Genomic DNA, 23,038 nt, shown 5'->3' on the forward strand with positions numbered 1-23,038 from the left:
CATATCCATCAGTAGGCATCCTACATGCAGGCCCAAGCCCAAAGGCTTGGGGTTCGGCTGCCCAAGCCTCACTTGCCCTTAGCCAACAGCCGTGGGAGCAACTATAAGGCTCTTGTAGGGAGTCCTATCCGCATATGAACAGGGTTGCACCCTCCACTACACACTGCCATTTAAATCCATTTCAACTCAGATATTAGATCAGTACAGTGACTACACTTAATCTTGGCCCACAAGAACTGAGATGTGATAACAGACTTTAAAAGCCTCTAGAACATTGCAGAACCTGCTGCTCGTTATATTTCCGATAGGCAGAGTTGGGACAGAAATAGCAGACAGGTCTGCCTCTTGTCCTCACTGATAGCAGGAGTCAGGCAGATCTGCTAGCTGTGCAGACTTTCAGTGGCAACACACATGATGTAGGTAAAGCTTCCTGTATTCCATGCACTTAAGGTATTAGGAAAATCCTGGGTCTCATCTCTGGAGGACAGTGCTGACCTATAGATCTGAACATCAATTTTGGCTCTGCCGAAGGTGCGTGTGCAAAGCCTAGCAGTATCTTTGGCTCAAACTCTGTATCCTATTCCAGGGTTGTCCAGCTGGGGGCATGCAGTTCATTAAGAACTGATAAATTTTAATCATTTTCACTTTTCTTCTTATATTGGTGTCATGCTTTTCTTCCCTTGAGGACCATTTATAGATTAGGGGGAGAACCAAAAAAACAAACAATACTATCTCAGTAAAAGACTGCTACCTGCCAAACAGTGTTTGGGACCACAGGTACTGCCCCGAGGCCACACACCAACACCAGCTGCAGCACCCTGCCACTGTGGAATTGGACAGCCCTGTTCTGTTCTGTATTTGCAGAGCAAAAGATGCAGATACTGGAACACAACTTACTACACATATTCAAGGACTGTTACAGAATGCAGCTTTCAGAGTAATCAGATGCATTAATTTCCTCAAGTTGGTTGGCAGTGTGCTAGCAGGGAGGGTGCCCTGAAGCCTAGAGGAGGTATTAGGGGACACCTTTCCAAGGGATTTCAGTAGATGTGTCAACATTCCTCATTTCACAGCTGAGTTAGAGAAGCAGTGCTACAGGTTCCTTCCCTGCTAGACACCTTAACACCCCTGCAAAGGACAGCTCTAAAAAGCAGTTCATGGCAATAAGAGAAGTTAGGGTTTGAGCTGTATTTATTCTGGGTAAGCTTTTAATTTGGTTTAATCAGGATTGCTCATAAATTAAGTCCTAATTATTACCTGTTATTCAGCTAAATCTTCTCAGCCATGTAGTCTGTTTAGCTTTGCACTAAATGCTAGCCATCTTAATTGTAGGATACTTCATCAACATTTAATCAGTGATACTTATTAACGTGGCAGTGATGTGTTGGTAGCTCTCCCAGTACTATCAATCATGTGTGAACAGCCAGAGAAGACTGTGACACCATTGCTCTCTGTCACATTATCAAGCCCCTGGGTTTTATGGTTAGGCATGATGCTCGCTTTGCTGTAAATGGGTACTCTGTCTCTCCAGTTCGACCCAATTTTTCTCATTGTCGGCTTAGCTACACACATTCTCAGCCTTCCAAGCCTTTGTGCTGTAAGTGCTGAATAAAGGTTGCTAGTTTCTGAAGGCAAAATGTATTCTTCCTATCTTCTCCTTAAACCCCAGGTTTCCTAATGTTAATCTCCTGATGAGACACAGAAAGCTAATGTTTCAAGCTGCAGCTTGAAGACTATTAGGAATTTCTAGCATATGGAGGAAGAAAAAACATAATGACCCTCTGCTTTCTTAACTTTTGGTTAAGTAAATGTATTGTTTTAACATGCTGCAGGTTGAAAGCCTTTATTTTACTGATGGCATCACAAATGTTCTTTGTCTCATTTCCTTGCAGTCTGTATGGCAGACACATGCAGGCAAACCCCGAGCCTCCAAAGAAGAACAATGACAAGTCAAAGAAGATCAGTCGTAAACCTCTGGCGGCCAAGAACAAATAAGTCACTGGCTTGTGGCAGGGTTTTTAAGTCTTTTTTAATTTCTTTTGCATGTGCCTAAGATATTTCTAGAAGAAATGCAGTTATTCATTTTATAAGAAAGCAAAGTCTATCTTTTTCAATCAACAGCAATTCACCATGTGCACTGCTCTTAAGACTGCTTAAAGAATATAAAATTATGTACTCTAATTGTAGCCAAAATTACAGCCATTTAATATATCACTGTCAAGCACCTTTTTAAATTTTTATATTTATATGTACATTAAAACCAGTTTGACTTGTCTTCTGTTCACATATATCACGTGTCCTTTTCTGCTTTATTAGACATGTTTCTGCACCAGTACATAGTATTAGTTACACTTCATGTATTATCCAGATGATTTTAATAAAATATTTCGTTGTATCTTGTGTTGCTTTATTCAGTAATATTTTTAACAGGTGTAATATTCTTGTCTCCTGTGGTTTGCTGCCTTTTATTTTAGTAATAATTTAGCATTTTATACGTGGTACAAGGTAGTTAAACTATAAAGGTACAAGGTAGTTAAAATATAAAACCTTGTTCATTAAGAACTGATAAATTTTAATCATTTTCACTTTTCTTCTTATATTGGTGTCATGCTTTTCTTCCCTTGAGGACCATTTATAGATTAGGGGGAGAACCAAAAAAACAAACAATACTATCTCAGTAAAAGACTGCTACCTGCCAAACAGTGTTTGGGACAGAACTTCCCATTTGAAGAAAATGTTTCTGTTAGTGAGTCTTTAAGCAATATTTTTAGAGGTAAACATGAGTAATTTAATATTTTCTGTGAAACTGCTTGTATTGAAAGATTGTTTAAAATGGTTTTCTATATGACAAAGATCCATGTTTATCTGTACAAAGCCTGCGCTACAGCCATGCTCAGAAGCTGCAACTGTGACATGATTTAAGCAACCAATTGTTTAGCATCTCAAATAGCTTTGGGTCTCATAAGGGAGAAAAGAGTCTTACATACAGCAGTTTCAAAATAACTGTTGAATTTGCTGAGCCAAAGCTAAACAGGAGGTGCGTGGAGATGGAGTGCACGTTCAGAACTGGATTGCTGGTGTCAGGACCTTCCTGCTCCAAGGTTTCCTCTCTCCTGAATTTGAGACCACAACATCCAATTGCAGACTTCCTGATGTCAACCAGGCCGCATGCAGAAAGCCATACTCAGGCTCCTGAAATGTGGGTTTTGCATTAAATAAGAAAAGTAAACAGCTCAAATACCTTACATTATAAATTATTCATTCTGGAAGACAGTCATTTGTATATGATGACTATATATCAGTGCCAGCCTCAAGACTGTGTAGAAGGTTAAGTGTTTTTGTAATAAATGCTGGTCTTGATTTGTAAATAAACTTCATTTATGGACTAGGCCATTATGATGTATAGGAAAAAAAACCCTAAAATCTTAAGAGTTGTCAGCAATAGTCCATTTCAGCAGCTAAAACATTGGGTGAGTTTCAAACGCACCCATATGTTTTAGAAGCACGTGCCCCCTTCATAATCGCTGTTGTTACTAAGTCACTTATATGTTTGTATTCACATTATAAAATGCTAAGTTTTAAAGACCAACTCAAATAAATTTCAGGGCTATGGCATATACTAATAGTAGTGTGTAATCTACAGATAATCCGGAATGAAATGGTCAGCACTGTGTTATAAATTGTCTATCCATTGCTGAAAAATTAGCCAGTGATGAACTTGTTTGGAATAGAATAAATCAAGGGACCAACTCTTCATGTGTCTAAGTACCAATGGCCCTCCTGCCATCACTGAAATCCACCGTAGTGTCTCAGCAGGTCTGGCAAGCTCTGAGGAGCTCGTTGCTGTTGTGGGGATGTGACAGAGCTGGACAATGATTTTTGATTGCTGTGAAGCAAGGAAGCTCCCTCCTGGGTAACATGGTACTAGAATAGCTAGATAGCGCCCAAAAGTGTGTCTGATACTAGTTTCATCAACTGGGGTTTATAAAAGGAGAAGTGAGGAGTCAGGGCACCAACAAGGGACTGGAGGATGAGGAGAAGGAGTTTTAAAAGGCATCTGTTGGGAAAATGGGGATGGGGAAGGGGACAGTGGAAAGCTCTGTCCCCAGGGGTATGGACAAATCAGAAAGTTGCACCATTTGAAGGAAAGTGGGGTAGACTTACTGGATTTTAAGGCAATGCATTATAACTGCTTTGTGTGTAACCGACAGTGGAAATGCACTAGCAAGTGGTAAGCCTTCCTTCCCACTTGAATTCAGTATAATTGTCCACGGCCCGTGGTATTAAAATAAGCCCCTGTGTTGATTCCTTAGACCTTTGCTAACTGCTGTTGAAAACCTCCCTGTAATTTATAACTGCTGCTCTTTGCTGGATTTTTTTTTTAAGCACTGCTAGGATTATCTGTTTTTCTTTGCAAACCAACAAACTCCTATCCTGCTTGTGAAAATCCAGGAGTTTTGATCCCACAGACTCAAATTCTTCATTTTTTCAGAGTAGGTACAGTACATGCAGCATATCATTGACACCCACGTGCCAAGGCTTTTCACTTTAAATGATTTGGGAGGGTTGCATATGTATTCATAAAGCTCTACTTTTTTTGCACCATCCTCCTAAGGAGAACTGTTACAAGCTAAAAATAGGCTTTTTTTTTCTTCTGTTACAAAACCAGAAGGGACTTTTGTGATCATCTAGCCTGACCTGCCCCAGGCACAGGCCATGGAATCCCCCTGAATTAATTGTTGTTTGAATCAAAGCAGATGGTTTAGAAAAAAAACCACCCAGTCCAACTTTAAGAATCCCTAATAATGGAGAATTCACCAAACTCTTGGTGAGTTACAGCAGCCTCTCACTGTTACATCCCGTATTTCCTATCTGAAAGCGTGTAGCTTTGCCTTCTAGCTACTGATTCGTGTTACGTGTTTGTCTGCTAGATTGAAAATCTCTCCATCATCAAATTCTGTTCCCCATATAGCTACTTATAAGCTGTGATCATAAGTAGTTCCTTATCCTTTTATTATGCTAAATTGAAGACTCGAGGCACTCCATCTGTGTGTGGGGCCTTTCAAATATGGATGCCAGTGTTCATCACTTAAAGCCTTCCTTAGACGTCTAAGAAACTGGTCTGATTTTTCGAGCCTGGAATAAGTACATAGCAGTTGCATCTTACTTCTTGGCAAGGTAACTTAACCCTTGTGGCTGTGGCCAGACCGCTACCAAAACCCAAGCTAAGGAGACTAACCCAGAGTGCAGGCATACCTTTAATGAAACAGGAGAACAAGGAACACAAAAGGGTTTTTTTTTATGAGGGGGAGGAAGTGTGACGTGCCTGGGGAAGAATGAATAAAAGGAGGAGAGTTCAAAGCAACAAAAAACATCCTAATGGAAAATTATTAAACTGAAGATGGAGGGTGGCTGCAAAAAGGTTCCTTGAAGGGAAATGGAAGATGGGGAGGGAAAAGGAATGATCTGAGGGGAAAAGTAATACTGGAGTGTAAAAGGTTTATAAACCAGAAATGAGATTAAGGAATATATGCCCAGGGATGCACAGCAAAAAGAAGAGGTGAAGAAAAGAGAAATCAGATGGTGCATCAGTATTTCATTATTTTTAAATGGTGCCAACATCTTGAAGCTAGTTACACAATATTTTTAAATGTGCTGGTGTTACCAATGTCTTGTATGCACTGATTGCTTCTTAAAAGGCTTGCTTTTTTATTGGGTTGAATTAATTTCACCTGGGGCCCTCTAAGAACAGAATTCATTTTATTGCAATAAAGTCAGTATATCAGGATTGTTTTTCTTTTACTTGTACAGTGCCCATCTCAACAGGGCCCCATGTCAGCAGGTCGTGAAGGAAGAATCTGCATGACACAACAGAATGGTAAGGGAGGGATCCAAGTATTCGATATGCTGAAGCACACAAGGGAGCACAATAGAGGAGCAGGGAGCAACACGTAACTAGCCCCCTGTGGTCATATGTCTATGGGATGACAGAGGAAGAGGGAGACTAATTAAAGGCTGACTTTTCCCTTTGAATGGTAGTCACTGTAGCTACAGATAACAGCCCTAACTTTGTCACTGCCACCACCCCTACAGACACTATTGTTTTGCTACAGTGGCTTGAAGTATAGCAGAGAACAGTACTGGACGAAGATGTAGTATTAGGAAAGGCAGTGTTTGTCCTTCCCTAGACGGTGTTCCTTTGTTACACCTGAACAGTGTCAAATTTGCCAATTTTGATTATAGTGTCAAGATTTTTTCCCATCCTGTCATTCAAGGATACTTTTTTCTAAATTTCCCCTTTTTACCTGCCTCTCTCTCTGCTCCCTGAACATCACAACCATGCCAGGCACATGCCTTGAAGCTTCAAAGGGAAAAAGGACTAGCATGAGAGGCTGGTCAGCCAGAAGCAATTTGAGAGCAACAATTACAGAGCTACTGTCTCTCCTCATTTTTCATGTGATGCCCTGGAAGCTGCTTTGGGCACTATCACAGATGACCCTGTTTATCGTCATCTTAAAAAAATAGTTTTAAAAAGACTCTGTAGCAGAATTTGAGTAGCATCTGCTTTACTCTTACCAGGAGCAGCCCTGCATATGCATGCACTGTGATGGAGGGTATGTGGTGGGGAGAAAAACTGAATGAACGTAGACCCTGACAAAGCCGTTCTTTTGTTCCAGCTGAACATTAACACCACTTGCTCCAGGTTTCCTGATAAACTCCTCCTGATGCTGAGTTGGTAGAGGGGGGAAGAAATCCTTGTTTCTGAGTAATATGTACCTGCTTGTAAAATGTACTTTGTTTTCTGCATCAGCATAACGTGACCTTAAAAATTTGTCCCTTTTTTAATTTGCAAATCGTCTGCTATGATTCTTACTGGAAGCACAGGTCTTTATTGTATTATTTTTTACCCAAGACTTTCCTGTTAAGGAAATGTAGCTGTAGCTTCTGCTGATCATGTAGTTGGTAACACAGGCATCAGGCTCAAACTCCTAATCAGTTTAAACAAAGGCACTCTAGGCCAGTACTGGCACACTGGTTTGCTTCCTGGTACGTCACGAGAATTTTGGAATAATGAGAAGAAAGTTCTCCAGGTCCTAGTGCTAATGAGTAAGCTGCATCAATGAGATATTCACAGAAGACTTGCATATGTGTTGGCTGTGGGGGAGAGGGAGAACCAGCTGAGCAGAAGGAAATTCATCTGTGGCGCATGTGTTGGCTGTGGGGAAGGCACAGTTTGTCTGTCTCTGCACAGCTGCGCTGCAAAATTTTGCCCCAGCAATGAGCTACAATGAGCTTCTAAGTATGGGGATGGAGAATAACTCTAGACCTGTGCCACAGAAAATTTGGCAAGTTACTGTAACCTGAAGGATTTTGGGGGTAGGACAGCCAAGGTCAGGAAGGAGACGCAGAACCTGGACAATCAGAATATTCCCAGGACAGAGGACATGGAAGTAGAGCAGCCCCTGAGCTGCTGGGCTTGTCAAAGACTGACAGGTACCCTGAGCCTCATGAAATATGCAACAGGCTATGCTCTTCCCCTTTCTTCCCTGGGAAAACAGTTGTCTTCCCCCTGCAGCTGGGCCTCCTTTCTGTTCCTCTGCTGGAGGAAGGAATAAGAGCCGGGCCTAGGATAGCAGCCCCTGCAGCGACCGTCTCTAGAAGGTGCTAAGGAGTCCTGTGGAGTGGCCGGTGTGAAAGCAGATTACTTACACGGGGGCCAGGGAGAAGTGGCTAATCTTATTGTCCTGGGAGACAGCCTGGGCTGGGGCTACCCTTCTTTCTCAAACAGCTCTCCCTCTGGTCCTCCAAGAAACCCAGGCGATAACCCTTTCCCACTTATCTTTGAGAAAGGTGGGTGGGGACCCCTTCAAAAGGACCCAGCCCAGAGTATCGCAGATTACAACAGGTGTTCACTTAATGCTTATTGCAAGGAATCCTCCTTAGAAACTACTCCTGTGGCGGAAAGAAACGTCAGTAGTGACTACAGCACGATGCACGATGAAACCTGACTCTTCTACCTCCTTGTGCAGTTTGATGCTGGTGTCATTCCCCAGCAGATTTGAAAGCTGAAAGGTAAGACTATAATATTTCTATTTGCGCTGAGCATTTGGCACCTAAAAGAGAGGACAATGATTCTGCCAGTTTGGAGCTGCTGGGAGCTGCTAATCCTCACATGACAACCAGGGGGAGGGAGGTTGTCATCAGTTCTATTAGTTGTTAATTTTGTAAATATTAACAGTTTCTAGGATTATGGCACAGGATGTGAGCTGTCAGTGTGCTGTGTTTTCCTCCTACTCCTCCTTGCAACTGACACATCTTTTATATTCTAGGATTTGTGCCATGTATTTGTTTACTTTCCCTGACATTAGGGCTGGCAGATATTCTGAGAAGAAACTACTATGACATCCCAAAAGTTAGGGTTTTGTTCCCATTTTGAATCTTGTTTCCCCTTATCTGAGGAGAATTGTCAGAAAAACAAAATGACTTTTAAATATCTGTGTTTGATGCCTGTCAAATGCTATATACAAAAACACTAACTTTCAGTAAACTGAACACCTGCTTCTGTACCCAGCCTACCCATTTTTGCAGCACAAGTGAGATCTGATACAGCTACATGATTCTTTTGCATCGGGCACTGAATCAGTGAGGAACAGTTTTCCTATCATGAAAAATTGAGGGCCCTCGATATTTACATTTTTATATATTCTCAAGAGAAAGAGAGATGCAAAGATCCTAGGGATGTGTGCAGCTGCTCTGCTTTACTAGTGATTTACATAGGTAATCCTGTGCCATTGTAGCTACTGAATTGAGGCAAGCAATGATCCCAAAAAAAGTACATGCAAGGGCAGTTCATCCACCTCAGGTGAGGCAAAGCCAAAACTTCTCTCTCATCATGTTATTACCTAGAGAATTCCCTTCTTGCCATCACTGGTAGCCCAACCAGCAGGCTTTTCTCCCTAGATAAGGATTTCACATTTCTGAGTCTCCAACTCAAACGTTTGATCACTGAACTCCTCCTTTCCTATCTGATAAAAAAAGCAGATAAGGGATTTCTCAGGTTTTCTCTTTCTCCCATGATTTCATTTCCTTATTACTTCATGGAGAGGCTTATATGTGCCTTGAATAGAGCTGAGTAGTGTGCTGTGAGTAGTATCCCTTCCCGGAGGTAACGTGACCGTAGCTGCTTCTAGCGCAGGTATGAGACTATTCCTCAAAACTGTGTGGAACCAAAGGCTCTGTCTGTATTAGGCTAAGCATTTCAAGCTTTGTATCCATAAGTGATTTCAGACATTTATCACCACTGATCCTGGTTTTCTGTTTTAAAAATCCCAAATTTTCTGATTAAAAAAACCAAACAAAACCAAACCAAATTCTCATTAAAAACCCCCAAATCCACATTTTTCCACAATTAAAATGAAATATCTCTCTCTCTCTCTCTCTCTCTCTCTATATATATATATATAGATAGATAGATATATTAGTTGAACGCAGTGTTTTATTAATCTATTTTAAAGGAATTTGGAAATCTACCAGCACCTCAATCACTATAATGAAATAAATTCTAAATACCTATACATTTTGGCATTTGAGTTTGGCTTTTTCATCATAGAAAATCAGAGCTTCCTCCTGCCCCCTTGGCTCACCAGGAAGCAGGTCCAGCTGTAGCTGTCCCCACTGCTGCTTTGTGACGCTGAGCAGTCCTGATATGCCGGTGCCCCTCTCTCCCAACTCACAGCCCACTTCCCCCAATGTGTAAGCAAGGGAGTGGGTGTGTGGGGTAGGGGGGTGTGGGCACAGGTGACGCATGGGGTAGGAAGGGCCACATGCACCCTGAGGTTCCTACACCCACAGTGGGGTTCAGGGCTACAGCAGGGCCGGACCAGCTCCAGGCAGGAACTGCCTCTGCGGCCCAGCGTGCAGGACCCAGTACAAAAGGGAGCACCATGTTGGCCAAGGGGAGGTGCCCCCTGTCAACAATGGGGGACACAATTCCAGACCACCACACCTCACCTTGGTGGCGTGGTGGTGCAGCACTCCCTCCCATGCCAGGTCCTGCATGCTGGACCATAGAAGCAGCTCCACCAGAGCTGATCTGGCCCCGCTGCAGCCCTGCTGTGGGCACAGAAATCCTGGGGGGCACATGCCCCTCCTGCCCCCCCAACATGTGGCCTGTGTCTCCTTCCCCCAGCCCAGTGTATAGCCTGTACCCCCGCTCCCCCGTGCCCAACATGTGGCCTGTGCTTGAGGCACAAAGGTTTTGTTACGGACTAACATCTGAAAGGATGATAAGAAACAAAATGAATACTTTCTCAACTACCACTCAGGCCATTACCTGAGGGTACCTCTAAGCAAAACACTATCCTATGCAATGGGTTTGATCTATGTTCTCATATTGATAGCTAGTACTCTGTGCAAGAGAGAGAGCTTTTTAAATCCATAAGTACTATGTTCATAGCTAAACAAAGACGTTCCCTTAACGTTTGAAGTTGTATCAGTAATACTGGTGAATATTGAGCATAATATTTTGTAATGGTTACAGTATGCCGTTCAGAAGACATAGTTCTTGTAAAAAATAATGTAATGCAACATAGGTGAGGGTGAAATTTAAAAAATAATATACAATGCCTTTTCCAGCTGTCAATTCCAAAGGGTTTTACAATGGCTATAGTATTATTATCCCTGTTTTACAAATAAAGAAATTGACACCCTTCAAAAAAGCTTGGACCAGCCTGTTCAACTTGGTTACCTAAAGATTAGGCTTTTAAATTCTTCTTTTAGGCATGTTAATGACGGGGACTGGATTTTTTCAGAACAGCAACAGCTTCCACTCACTTGCCAACATCTTGATCTAGATATCTAGCCTGAGGTATCCAGGTTTCAAAATGTCTGGCATAGGAGATTTGCCCAAGATCACAGTCACTCAGCTTCCACGATGAGGTCTGATTCCATCAGGTGTCTACGCACAGGCAAATAAGATTTTGCAAGAGTGGATGCAGGAGTGCCTTACTGTGCCCATTCCTAGACACTGTAAGCTGTACGCTGGTTTCTGCTTCATTTGAGGGATCCCGAAGCTCATTATATACCCTGTGGCTCAAGAATTCAATACTAATCTGTTCTGAGACTAGACATAAAAATCAAAACTTTGATTTAAATTCAGGTTCTTTGCAAATAATGTATGCTGTACAAGCTTAATTGTCAGAGGGCCTAAACACTGTGTATCATTAGGAGGAGCTAAATGCAGTGTTCATCCTTTGCCAGCAGTGGGTGTAATAATATAATTGGAACAATAGGAAAATAAAATGCCAGACCTGAAAAACTTACGACTCCAAATTCTTTTAATTTCCCTTATTGCTGGCACAAAAAATGTTTTGGGACAAGAATGTCACCCAAAGCCCTGACAAGTGTGTCCTTTAGGATTCTGTAGGGATTTCCTTTTCCCTATTCTTGCTTTTGCATCGATTCCTCCAATTAAGAATCCGAATAATTCAAAAGCAGCCATGCAGTGCCAATTGCTGTAGGAAGTGCTAAAAATAATCTTAAACCCCATGAAAAACAGCGCTCACTTGCCATCCTCAGCTAAGTCTCTGCTTTGTTGTATGTACTGTAGGCATCTCAGCATCATGCTAATTCTCTCTTTCCATGATACATGTAAGAAACTGACTCAGTTGACTAAGTCCTCTACCTGTCTGTTTCACATGTTTAGCTTATGAGTGAACTGCTCATTTACGTAGAAACAACAGTGGAATGATAGGACAGAGAAGGACATCTGGCTGCTGTACCGGGGCTGGGAATTGCTCTGGAGGAAGACAAGGAGACTGTAATGAGTAGAATAGAGGAGGGGGATTTGGTGTCTTTAATTTAACATGACATCAGCAACAAGCAACGGTAATTAATAAGGCATGTGCCTAACAGGGCTCTGATCTCCCTGCTTGTATGCTACCTTACCCCCTCCCCTGCCTTTGTCATTTTAGACTGTAGGAGGCTTCAGGACAAAGACTGTCTTACATTGTATCTTTGTACAAAACTTAGTAAGAGACTGGCCTGATTGTGGCCTCTGGGCTTAATGTCATACAAATAAGCACGCAATGAGACTTTGTTGTGATTACTAGCAGAGAAGGATGAAGTTCCTTTGGAGGGGCTCTGTTCATGCCTGTCTGGATGCTCACAACAGGTGGTTTAGGGCAATTACTTTTCCTCCCATGGACTCTCCTCTCTCCAGCAGGGGCTGCAATTAATCTTGCCACCCCTCTGGTTCAATGAGTTAGGGAGAAAGTCTGAGGTGTGTCAGCATAGCAAAACAATTCTGTTCCTCTTTGAAATTGGAGAACGGATGTACTTGAGCTGACTGAGACTTAATCCACAGTGGAGAAGACCACTGTGAGGAAGGAAGGCTAAAGAAGCAATTGGCTAAGTTGCCTCTGCAGCCTGGTTGATCCTACTCGGGTTCACAGTCTTATGGTTGCATGAGATCTAGGATCTCTTCTCAAAGATCAAACGATGGCTGTAGCTAAAACAATATCTTATTTCAGTTGTGTTTGGCTGAGTGTGGCACTAGATAGTATCATCCATCAATTGGAGGGATGCACATTCTTATTTGGCAGAACACCTAGCAGCCTTATGAGGAATTCAGTTTTACAGATGGAGGTGCTAAAGATTTCATGTGGATTCTGTAATGTGGCTGGGTAGCATTCACTTGGGAGCCTATTTATTATTGAACACCCAATCAATCGGAATATTCTGCTGCTAAATTTTAGCATTTCTACTAGAGCTTTTGAAATCTGGGGCAATTCCTAGAGCTCTGGATTCAGACCAGAGAAATTGCATTAAATACTTTAAAATTAAATCTGTACTTTGTAAGACTTGAAAGTTTTCATGGAGGTAATTTTAACTTATGTTTGTCATACAGTTAGACTGACCTCTTTGGAGCTGGTGGGCCCTTACCTGGTTGTGTACTCAATGGAAAACAGACTTGGCTCACAGTGTAATATCATCAAAACTCTACTGGTCAAATGTGATCCAGCCAGTCTTTTCAACACGATGATGAAGCATTGGGCAAGAGATTTTTGATAAGATGCCTGGCAGAAATGGGGGAGTTAATATACAAACTGAAAACAAGATCCTCCAGTAGGTGAAATGAAAGATCTTCTTCCCCTACAGTGTCTTGCTTCATTCCAACTAAAGCAGGATTCACTTTTAATAGTAACTACTACTCCAAAATGAAGTAAAACCTAATGTGGTAGTCTTTTATTTTAGTGTGTTAAACTAGAGCTTAGGCTGTCCAGTCTAGTCCTTAAATTAGGGCAGTAATTCTCAACCAGAGTACCTTGAGAATCTTTTAAAGGTGCTGCAGGATGCAGCAATATAATATTAGCACTGCTAGGTGTGCAAATACATGATTCACAAGATAAATGCAGAGCGTTCAAATAGGAATCCAGAGTGTCAGGCATATTCTGCCCCATTGAGGTCATTCTGAACTATTTGCAAAAAAAATTGCTCAACTTTTTTCATAGTCAAAAAATAGTGAAAACTGAGAGGTGGCATTTTCTAAGAGATGCATGCCTTGAGTCTAACAAAGGATACCTTGAGTCTAAAAAAGTTAAGAACCACTGGGTTAGACTACTACTTAAACAAGATAAATATTTAGACATAGGCCTGTCATTGTACACTCAGAAAAAGGAAATTCTGCCAGCAAAACTGAAATCTATGCAGTTCTTTGAATATTTGATGTCCAAAACACACACCTTTTCTAACAGCCAGCACATTAAAGGCTGCTTGGAAACTAATTGTTTATATTATCCAACTATTTTGGAGTTTTTTTAATTATTATGTTCGAAACCAAAAAAAATCTTTTAAAAGCATAAAATCTGATCTGGTCTTCATTGAACAAATTAATGCCTGCCTGTGTCTGTATAACCCATATTTATATTGTGTCTTTATTCTGTATCACTTGCGCATAGCACAAGTAATGTATCATGATAGTACCATCACTATTTTATATTGGTTTTCTTTGGAATCAAATATGAGATGTTTGCTTGTGATTGGTGTCTTGATTTCAGATATTCATTTTAAAAACCACTTGTAATAATTCCATAGGAGATAACAAAGAAGTTTCTGGTAAACTCAGGAAAGGGACATGTAGATTTGCTAATTAGGATCTAAGATCACACGTGCTGGTGCTGCTGATACAGATTTTTTTCCCCCTCAGTTTTCCCCGCATTTGCATTTGTGAGAAGCTCTCAACTGTTCTGTGTGATACCAACCCCAGTGTTTGAAAATCAAGAGTGAGGCCTCAAAAGAGCTTTAAAAACAAAATTAGTGTTTGGTTCTATTTTTTCCTTGTTTTGCAGCCTTTATGGTACACTGGTTCATGTTTTCCAGCTTTTCTCCACAACCTGGAGGGCAAGAAATTTTTGCTTTTCCCACACGAAATCCCCATATAACCACCAGACTCAGAAACTGGGACTAAGAGGAACACAAAATAAACTTGAGAGTTTGCAGCACCATGTTTCAAAAAGTTTATTCTTTTACTTTCTCTTGTGTTACAGAGCATGCACATGTTGTCTGCAAGAAACCCTATGCTGGCCCTCATTGTTAACTTAAATATATAACAGTATTCTTTGTTTTGCAGGCCCTGAGCTATTGAAGCTTTCTGTTATTTATTATTATTTTTCTTCTAACTACCTAATCACATGAAAGAGCTTATTAAAGGCCCAATATTTCTTGCTTCTGGAGCTTATACAGCCTCTGGAAGGGAGAAGAACATTCATGAGGTCACAGCAGACCTAAATATTTTGTGACGAATCTGTTAATCAGGTTCCCATCAATTCCCGACTGCTGACCTGTGACCTTCCAAGATGGAAGTGCAGATAGAGCTCCTCCTCTTGTGGGGGGAGGAGAAAGAAACCCTTGGAAGCGCGCTGGGCCCAGATAGTGAGCCTTCTCTCTGCAAAGGCTGCAGGAGAACAAGACGGGCTATGGAACGCCATGGCAAGCAGGACACTAGGCAGAGAAAGAGGGGCTGCAATGCTGCTAGAGGTTATGCCTTCACTGAAAGGGTAGTCCAGCATTGCTCTTAATCTCCTCCCATCCACACACAAACACTTCTCTCCAAGGCTGGTTGCTTTCAACATGGCTTGGTTGTCCTGGTTGGGTTGTCCTGGAATCCTGGTTCTGCTTTCATTTGGGTTAGTAACCTGCTCCGTTTGCAATGAGGAATCAGGTTAAATCACTCAAGTGCTGATAATCTGCCAATACCCTCCCAAGGACAAACCACTTTGCCCATAATTCACTGGGATAGTATCATAGAGAAAGTCACCTTGCTACCACACAGAGAACTGTGAGATGTATCCAGAAGTCCCAGCCCCACAGCAGTAAGTACAGCCCTGGGGAGTGAAAGGCCAGCGAGGACACTCAGTGCCTTTGCATTGTGGTTGTTAACACAGAATAGGATTTTGCAGGCACTCACACTTGAGTGCCAGTCACCCAAGATAGATCTGCACTGAACATCTACCCTGTTAAGCTGAGGGTAGAACCAAGGAAACAGGAACTGGTGAGCTTGAAGCGGATTAGGGAAGCTCTCGAGATACCTGCAGAACTACAAGTTAACTCAGGGGGACAGAAGCTCAGAAGCAGGCTGTGAGTATCAGGCATTGCATCTGGACACAACTGTACTCAGAGACACGCCCTGATCACAGAGGGGCTAGAAGAGTGTGCAGATCCAGCCCTTTGGGGAAAAAAAAGGCTACAGATGCCTTTTTCTTTCAAGTGCCTTGGCCATGAGAACCTGGCTAACCTGAGAAGTGTTTAGGTTATTGTGAATGTGTGTTAGATGTGAGAAAAGGGTTAACATCCTTGCACAGGGAAATAATGAACCACTGGTGATAGACTAGAGATGACACCCAGGTGCTAAGCCTCAGGAGCCCTAACTATATTCCAGTCTGTCCCAGAAGGTCAAATAAGGAATCGCTGTGTTGGACCTTGACATGTAAAGGTAGACCCATAGTATTGAGGGTATATTCTGCCTTTTCCTTTCCTGCTAGCCTTAGTCAAATGCTCCATGTCTGAGTGCTTATTGGAGCTATGGTTTACGGAGGCTTCAGGTGATGCCCTGAGTTGTCATACACCAAAAAATCTTTGGTGCAGCACAGCTTTGAATATCTGTATTAATTACAATACGCACACTATTGATCCAAAAGGTATTGATTGCCATACAAGTGCCTGATTTAGTTTCAGATTTTTTTTTCTCACCATGTACCCTTTCACTTTTACTATACTTTAATTAATCATAAAGAATTAACAAAAATGAAGTTCTTCATTCTTTTTCAGATTGACTAGTTGCTGCTGTACGGGCTCTTAACTGCGAAAATAAAAATACCTCTGGGTTCCCAAGGAGAGAGGGGAAAGGTATGAGGGATTTCTGGACCATTTTCTGGACTCTTTCTCATTGAAGAAAGAGAGAAGGGATAAGGAAGGTGTTAGGATCTAGTATAGATTTCCAGTTGGAATATACTCAAGCCACTGTGAAACAGGGTCCTGTGTCAAAAATGTTAGGTTTTATCTTGCAAACTAAATCACATTAATCATTAATCTTAACTACAAGGTATTCTATGGAATTGATACATTCTAGTGCTCCATAACAATCAAAATATGACAAGGTACTTAAACTTTGCCAATTCCAATAGATGACATCTTTATTAGAAAAGAGTCATTTTTATGGATCCATTTTACTTTTCAAAAACCATAACAGAAACTTGATATAAGCTCATTGATTTTTCACTTCACGATTTCCAGTTGAAAGAGAATAGGGATCACTGGCTTTATAGAACAGTGAGAATTGTGTATTTAATTAACCAGTGTTATTTATAAGCATTACCCAGCATCTAAATGCCTTTGTCATTATCTCCTGTATGCATTTATACAACTTGTTCATGAATTTGCTCTCTTAAGATGTTCCCTTGTATTGTTTCTTTTAGTCAGTCACATTGTGTCTCTAAATACCTTGTGCTTTATGAAATGCAATGACACACATTCCTTGACCTAAAGAGTTTAGACTGAGATTGTCAAAGAAGCATAAATGGATATGTATCCACCTTTCACTTCACTGGGACTTAAGTGCCTAACTCTCTTAGACTTGTTTGAAAACCCCAGCCTTGAAGTCCAAGAGTTTTTTTAAAGTTCTTGTTGAAGACAATAGGAATCTTTTTTCAAAGATCTGGACTATTGACCATAACAGACATAAATCAGGACAAGGCCTAGGACAAATATTCAGGAAGAGGAAGGTAGGGAGAGAGAAATGTTCAGGAAAACGAAGTCCAGGAGGGGTGACTGTTACAAGAATAGCCCCTCAGACGGGAACCTGCTTAGGAGTTCCTACAGCTCTCAGGCAAACCCCTATAAAGAAAGCTCTGAGCAAAACAGAAGCCATAGGTATGCTCCAAATGCTGGGGAGGGAGTAAATCTGTATTTTAACTGTCTGCTGACACTGCATTCATGAACTGTGACTTAGATCCTCTACCTGGCTCTGGTTTTTAGTACATGCACCCTCTGGGATATAGAGGGGCATGGGGAAATGTAATACCAACACAGTTTGCTTATTTGGGTGTTATCCAGGTCACTAGGCCAGCGGCAATGTTGCAACTATTCTGCATTCATTTAACACAGGCCATGGAGAGAGCCTCAGTTAAAGAAGTTCTGTAATTTTGCAAAACCACACCACACCATATAGCAAGACTAGTGCTTGGTTTGTCTCATTGTTTTAGATTCCGAAAACTGTTATTGCTGTAGGTGTTATATTAATCAAATGTGGCCTCTTGAAAAGCAGCGCCACCGACAGTTCATCCGGATCAGAAAAGTGCATTATTAAGTGCAACTGAGAGATTAAGAAATGCAAAAGCTAAGACCTTCTTCATTTGGAAGGGGCAAAGCACAACTCAGAATTTGAAATCAAGTCCTCATCAAAATGGATAATAAATGCTAAATTGTAACTCTCTCAGTCAATAGATCTAGGACTCTCGTGCTGTAAAAACAATCCTAGATTACTTAATGGCAATTTTCTATAAGGCATTTAAAGAAGACAGGTCCTGCTTCAAAGAATGTGCCGTTTAAATATACAGACACTGGTAGCAACGAGACTTAATTAAAATATAAATTCTCTTTATGCTAGCATGGGCTAGTATTAGCATGCTAGGTAGTGGCAGCATTTTAATTGGCAGAGGGCCTTTAATACATTCTATGGGACTGTTGAAGTGGAACATTCAGGTGTAGGATTTCTTTTTCACTTAACCCCCCATGCTATTCCCCTGGACAAACCTCACAAAGTACTGAAATCCTAACACTGTAATATAGAAACAGAGCTTGTTAAAACTGCCAGTAATGGAGAGGGAATATTATTGATCCACATTAATGCAAGTAACCTGTTTTCATGGGGAGTTTGTATAATTGCAGCTGTATTAGTGTGTGCTACCTTATGCTTAACTAGCATAAGTAAGCTCCTAGAGTCTGAGCATTAAGTCTTAATAGACAAGAGGCTCTCGTGAAAATCAGAATCCCTTCATTTGCTCAGAGAGAAGACTGCAGCTCAGGAACTTCTTTATGTCATCATGATATGGGTTCTCACTAGATTTTGTGGGGGGGGCTCCAGGAAAAAATGCAACAGTGAGTACCTGATAGTTCATGTGTAAAGAACAGTCAGAAAAAAGCAGAGGATGGAAATGGTGTGGCAGATAAAGGGCGAGCTGGTGATTTTAGGTGTGTTTCCATCTTTGTGTATCACAAAGGAGGAGCAGAGGATACCAATGTATTTTGCAATTCGCTTTACACTTACAGTACTTTACTCTCATAGATGACACAGCACTTTACTCTGAGTGTACCCCCTTTTTATTTTCTAGCTAGAGTACTTGTGGCACAGAGGGTGACAAATGCTTGCCCAAGGTTATATGGAGAGTCGGTAGCAGTGTCAGAAGAAATTGGAGCTCCTTGCTCTGTGTGCTGTTAGACCGTAGCTCCCCCATTACTCTAAGGCACTGGAATAAACCTGAATGCTCCATGTTCCTAACTGACAATGCATCAGTGCTAAGCCAGGGCACAGGCTGGGAGAGGAAGCTCTGTAAAGGTTAATTGTCTGTCAGAATAGCCATGTTGGCTAAGGCAGGTTTACTTGACCTTTATTCAACAGGTGGGAGAACACACAACAGTAGCACTTTACGGCAGTAGCCATTTGCAACATACTGCTATATATAATAGATTGCCAGCCCCTGTGGGCTTGAATCAAAATCAGAGAAACAGATTAAAAAGACTGTATGGAAGACATGGTTTCAGTGTTTGAGCAGCTCCTCCCCCACCCCAGCTTTAGAGTTCTGGGAAGAGATATAACAGGGTGAATAATTTGGCAAGTCTCAAGACAATTTTCTGACAGTCTTGAAATCAGTCAGGTTAATAAGAATTCATCAAATAAATCAGTAATGGGGGGAGAGGGAAGAATAAAAGGAGACTTCAGTATGAAGCATCAGAGGGAGCCCAGCCAGAATCAAAGGGAAATAAAATGGCATCAGTGGCTTTTTACAAATATTGGGACTCGCAGAGAGCAGAGACATTCATTTCTAAGTAGAATTAAGTATGAGCACACACAATAGAGACATAGATTCTGTTGGCTGGTCTCTTTAGGCCAATTTATGAATGATGAGCCTACTTTTCTTCTGTAGGTATTCAAACCATGTAATTCAGGCCTTAAAGTCCCTGAATGGAAGACTAAGTGAAACAACAGGAAATGGTGAAGTAAAATGCCATAATTAGGACACAGGCAATAGCACTATGAATCAGAAGCCATATCTAGCACAGAAGAGCTATAGCTGAGAAGGGCATCACGGAAATTCACAGGCGTGGAGGAAGATCAAACATGACTTTGTCTTTGGGACGTATTACCCCTAAAAAGTCAGTGGTTAGCAAGCTGAGAATCTAATTATAAATAGGATTTAATACATTCATCTCTGGCAAATGGCATTATGTTAGACTGTCTCATTGACTTCTATGAATACTAGTTGAGGACTTCACACTAGTTGAAGGCAGGCATCTGCAGCCTAGTGACACTATTTCTGGGACTGCGAGCCAACAAATCAAGAGAACTGTATGGGGTCAATTCTCCCTGTGACTTCGGGGGTGAGATTGGCACAGGGGTGCAAGGAGTTGAGCAGAAGACTGGATTAGCTGCAGACAAAATAAATATATGTAGGATACTTGCATGACCTTCCCGTACACTTGCATTAGTCTAGTATCTCCGTACTTTATGGTCTTCAGTCCAGTCAGACCCCAACACCCTGTAAGACTGGGAACTATTGTTATCCCCATTTACAAAGATACTAGAAGCCAGAACCACAAAGATATGTTTTATTATTATTATGTGCCTATGTCTCACTGATCTTAATAGGAGTTGGGCCCAAATTATCAAAGGCATTTAGGTGCCTACCTTCACGCACATAGAAAGCCCATGGCATAAAAGAGAATTGAACTCGGGTGTCTCACAGCTCAGCCTAGTGCCCTAACCACTTTCACCTTTTGGTAAATGTAAATATATGTTAACTTGCCTACTGTGCTGCAAGGCTTCCCAGACTTTCCCTGACAGGAACGTTGACTTGAATATGAGTTCTTTGGTTACTGGGGAACAGAACAAGGCATTTTTAATGTATTTTCATGTTTGATGTAGGCTGGTAAATGTTCTGTATGGGAAATAGAACAGTGTGTGCATGTGCATGGTGTTTTAGTATTTATACAGTATTTGTCTACAGCCCTGGGTGAGAGCATGTTCCATTGTAGAATAATAAATAAGTATCTCTGTGGTTTAGTATTAAGAAATGTGTATTAACAGTGCTTTAAGTACACCTGGCCATTGAGAAGTCCCCTCCTTTGTTATTGCTGCACAGCTACAAGGAAGCTTTCTATGTAACAAAATTCCTATTGGAGTCCTATTATCCTGGTAGAGGATTTATAGGGATGATCATCCAGGATTTATCATGGGCTCCTTGGGCTCAGATATTCCTGGTCTTCCTATGACAGCATGAAATTAGGAGAACATTTCCCATTCTTGACTGTTTCTGAAAGTGCTTCAGGGTTAACTAAGAGGAGAAGGATGTTGGTCATATAAGGCAAGGCTGCCCACAGGAACTGGGGAGGCTCACTTTGTTTCTCTCCTGCAAATGGTTAGCTTCTTCCCTTGCCTCCCCCTCACTTTGTCTCTTCTTCTGCTCATCCTTTTAAAGTGGGGATTCTTTAAATTTCATGGAGACATTTATAAGGCAAATTGGGAAGTTAGGCACTCATTTCCCAATGGACATTAACTGGAACTGGGTATTTACTTCCTGTTTACACTTAGGAAAATCCTGCATGAGGGCTGCTGTTACAGGTTACCTTTAAACCATTCTAAAGCTGTGGAATGTCAGGCAGTGTCAAAGTTAGAACAGTTTCAGAGCAGTCGTGGGTTAAGGCTTAATAATACCATCCCTGATCTGCACAACTGTGATTTTTGCCACTAGAGCGCCTAGAAAGTAGGAGCATGGCCAGGAGCAATTCTATCCCTCCTCTGGGAGTTGAGCCCCAAAGGTTAACCTCAGCAACAGCATGGACCCTGGGGAAGCATGCCTCCCAGGGCTCCATGCTCTCATCACACCCAACTCTAGGCAGCCCTTTTCCCCTCCCCCTCCTCCCTCCAGGAACATGGGAGGCTCAGGATGGAAGCCACAGCCCTTCTCCCTGGCCCAGATATTTCTGGCTAAGAGAGAGTTGCACAGATGTGAGGTGAAGGCTTAGCCCTCTGAAAGAAGGGCCGAGGGGCCCAGATTGGGTCTCTTGGGGTCCTTGGAGTTGGCAGCATGGTACCATGTGGGTTGGGGTCATACCTGCTGGAGGCACATGGAGGTGTTGGCTTGGGGCTGGTATCACCTCCTGGGCAGTAGAGCTTGGGGAGATTCAGTATATCATTAATACAGAAGCTGGGAGCTGTGTATCTTGGGATGCTGGATGACTGCACATTGATCACTTATCTCTATGGAATAGACTAGCAATACCCTAATTCAAGCTAGGTAGAATGGCTCAAAGATGGTGTAACTTAAAGACTCTTGGAAGGTACTTAGCACAGTCACAGTTTAACATCTTTAATATGTGGGCACTCTCATTTTAAGTGACTGTAGAATTGTTTAAAGGTAACCTGTAACACCAGCCTAAATGAATCAGCATTTATTTCAATGGGAGTTAAAGCAGAGGTTTTTACTATAGGGCTTAACCATCATAAATTTGGAGTGGTATTATTGTCTAAGGGATCAGAAATAAACAAGGCCATGGAAACCAGCTCCCCTTTGGCCTATCTGCTGATCCCAATCCTCTGTGGAAGAGCTTCTGTGGCCAACTGCAGCCTTGGGTCCACCATGATCCACTGGCTGGGGAACTGGCCCTGTGCTCAGACACAGAGGGTGGTAATTGACAGAAGTCACTCATCATGGTGCCCTGTGACTAGTTGGGTCCCTCAAGGCTCTGTCCTTGGACCCATATTGTTCAACATCTTCATTAATGATGTGGACATTGGAGTAGACTGGCCAAGTTTGCCGATGATACAAAAATCTGGGGTAAAGCATCCACACCTGAGGGCAGGAGGGCGATCCAGGCTGACCTTGTCAGGCTCAGGAAATGGGTGGACAACAACCTGATAGTGTTTAACACTGAAAAATGCAAGTTCCGCCACTTTGGGAGGAAAAACCAGCAGCATCTCTATGGGCTTGGCAGTGCTACGCTGGCTAGTACTATGGATGAAAGGGACTTGGGGGTCATGGTTGACCACAAGATGAGCCTGAGCCTTCAATGTGATGCTGTGGCTAGTAAAACAAGCAAAACACTGGCTTGCATCCATAGATGCTTCTCAAGCAAATCCCAGGATGTCGTTCTCCCATTGTACTTGGCTTTGGTGAGGCTGCAGCTGGAGTACTGCATCCAGTTTTGGGCTCCACAATTCAAAAAGGATGTGGAGAAGCTTGAGAGAGTCCAGAGAAGAGCCACA

General features: G+C 42.0%; 1 protein-coding gene across 2 annotated transcripts in view; it reads left to right on the forward strand.

Annotated features, from left to right (window-relative positions):
• The window catches only part of RSU1 (Ras suppressor protein 1), a 218,929-nt gene that overhangs the window by 169,307 nt on the left and 26,584 nt on the right, over positions 1 to 23,038 (forward strand). The window contains exon 9 of one of the 2 annotated variants that reach the window (XM_019532542.1): positions 1,893 to 2,400. The exons of the other annotated variant lie outside the window; for it this stretch is intronic. Within the exon in view, the coding sequence (XP_019388087.1) occupies positions 1,893 to 1,995 (103 nt within the window). The 3' untranslated portion in view covers positions 1,996 to 2,400. Of the gene's footprint in view, positions 1 to 1,892; positions 2,401 to 23,038 lie in introns of those variants that run through there. 2 annotated transcript variants of the gene reach the window in all.

This window comes from Crocodylus porosus, unplaced genomic scaffold (genome assembly GCF_001723895.1).
Source record: "Crocodylus porosus isolate Cpor-Errol unplaced genomic scaffold, CroPor_comp1, whole genome shotgun sequence".
NCBI lineage: Eukaryota > Metazoa > Chordata > Crocodylia > Crocodylidae > Crocodylus > Crocodylus porosus.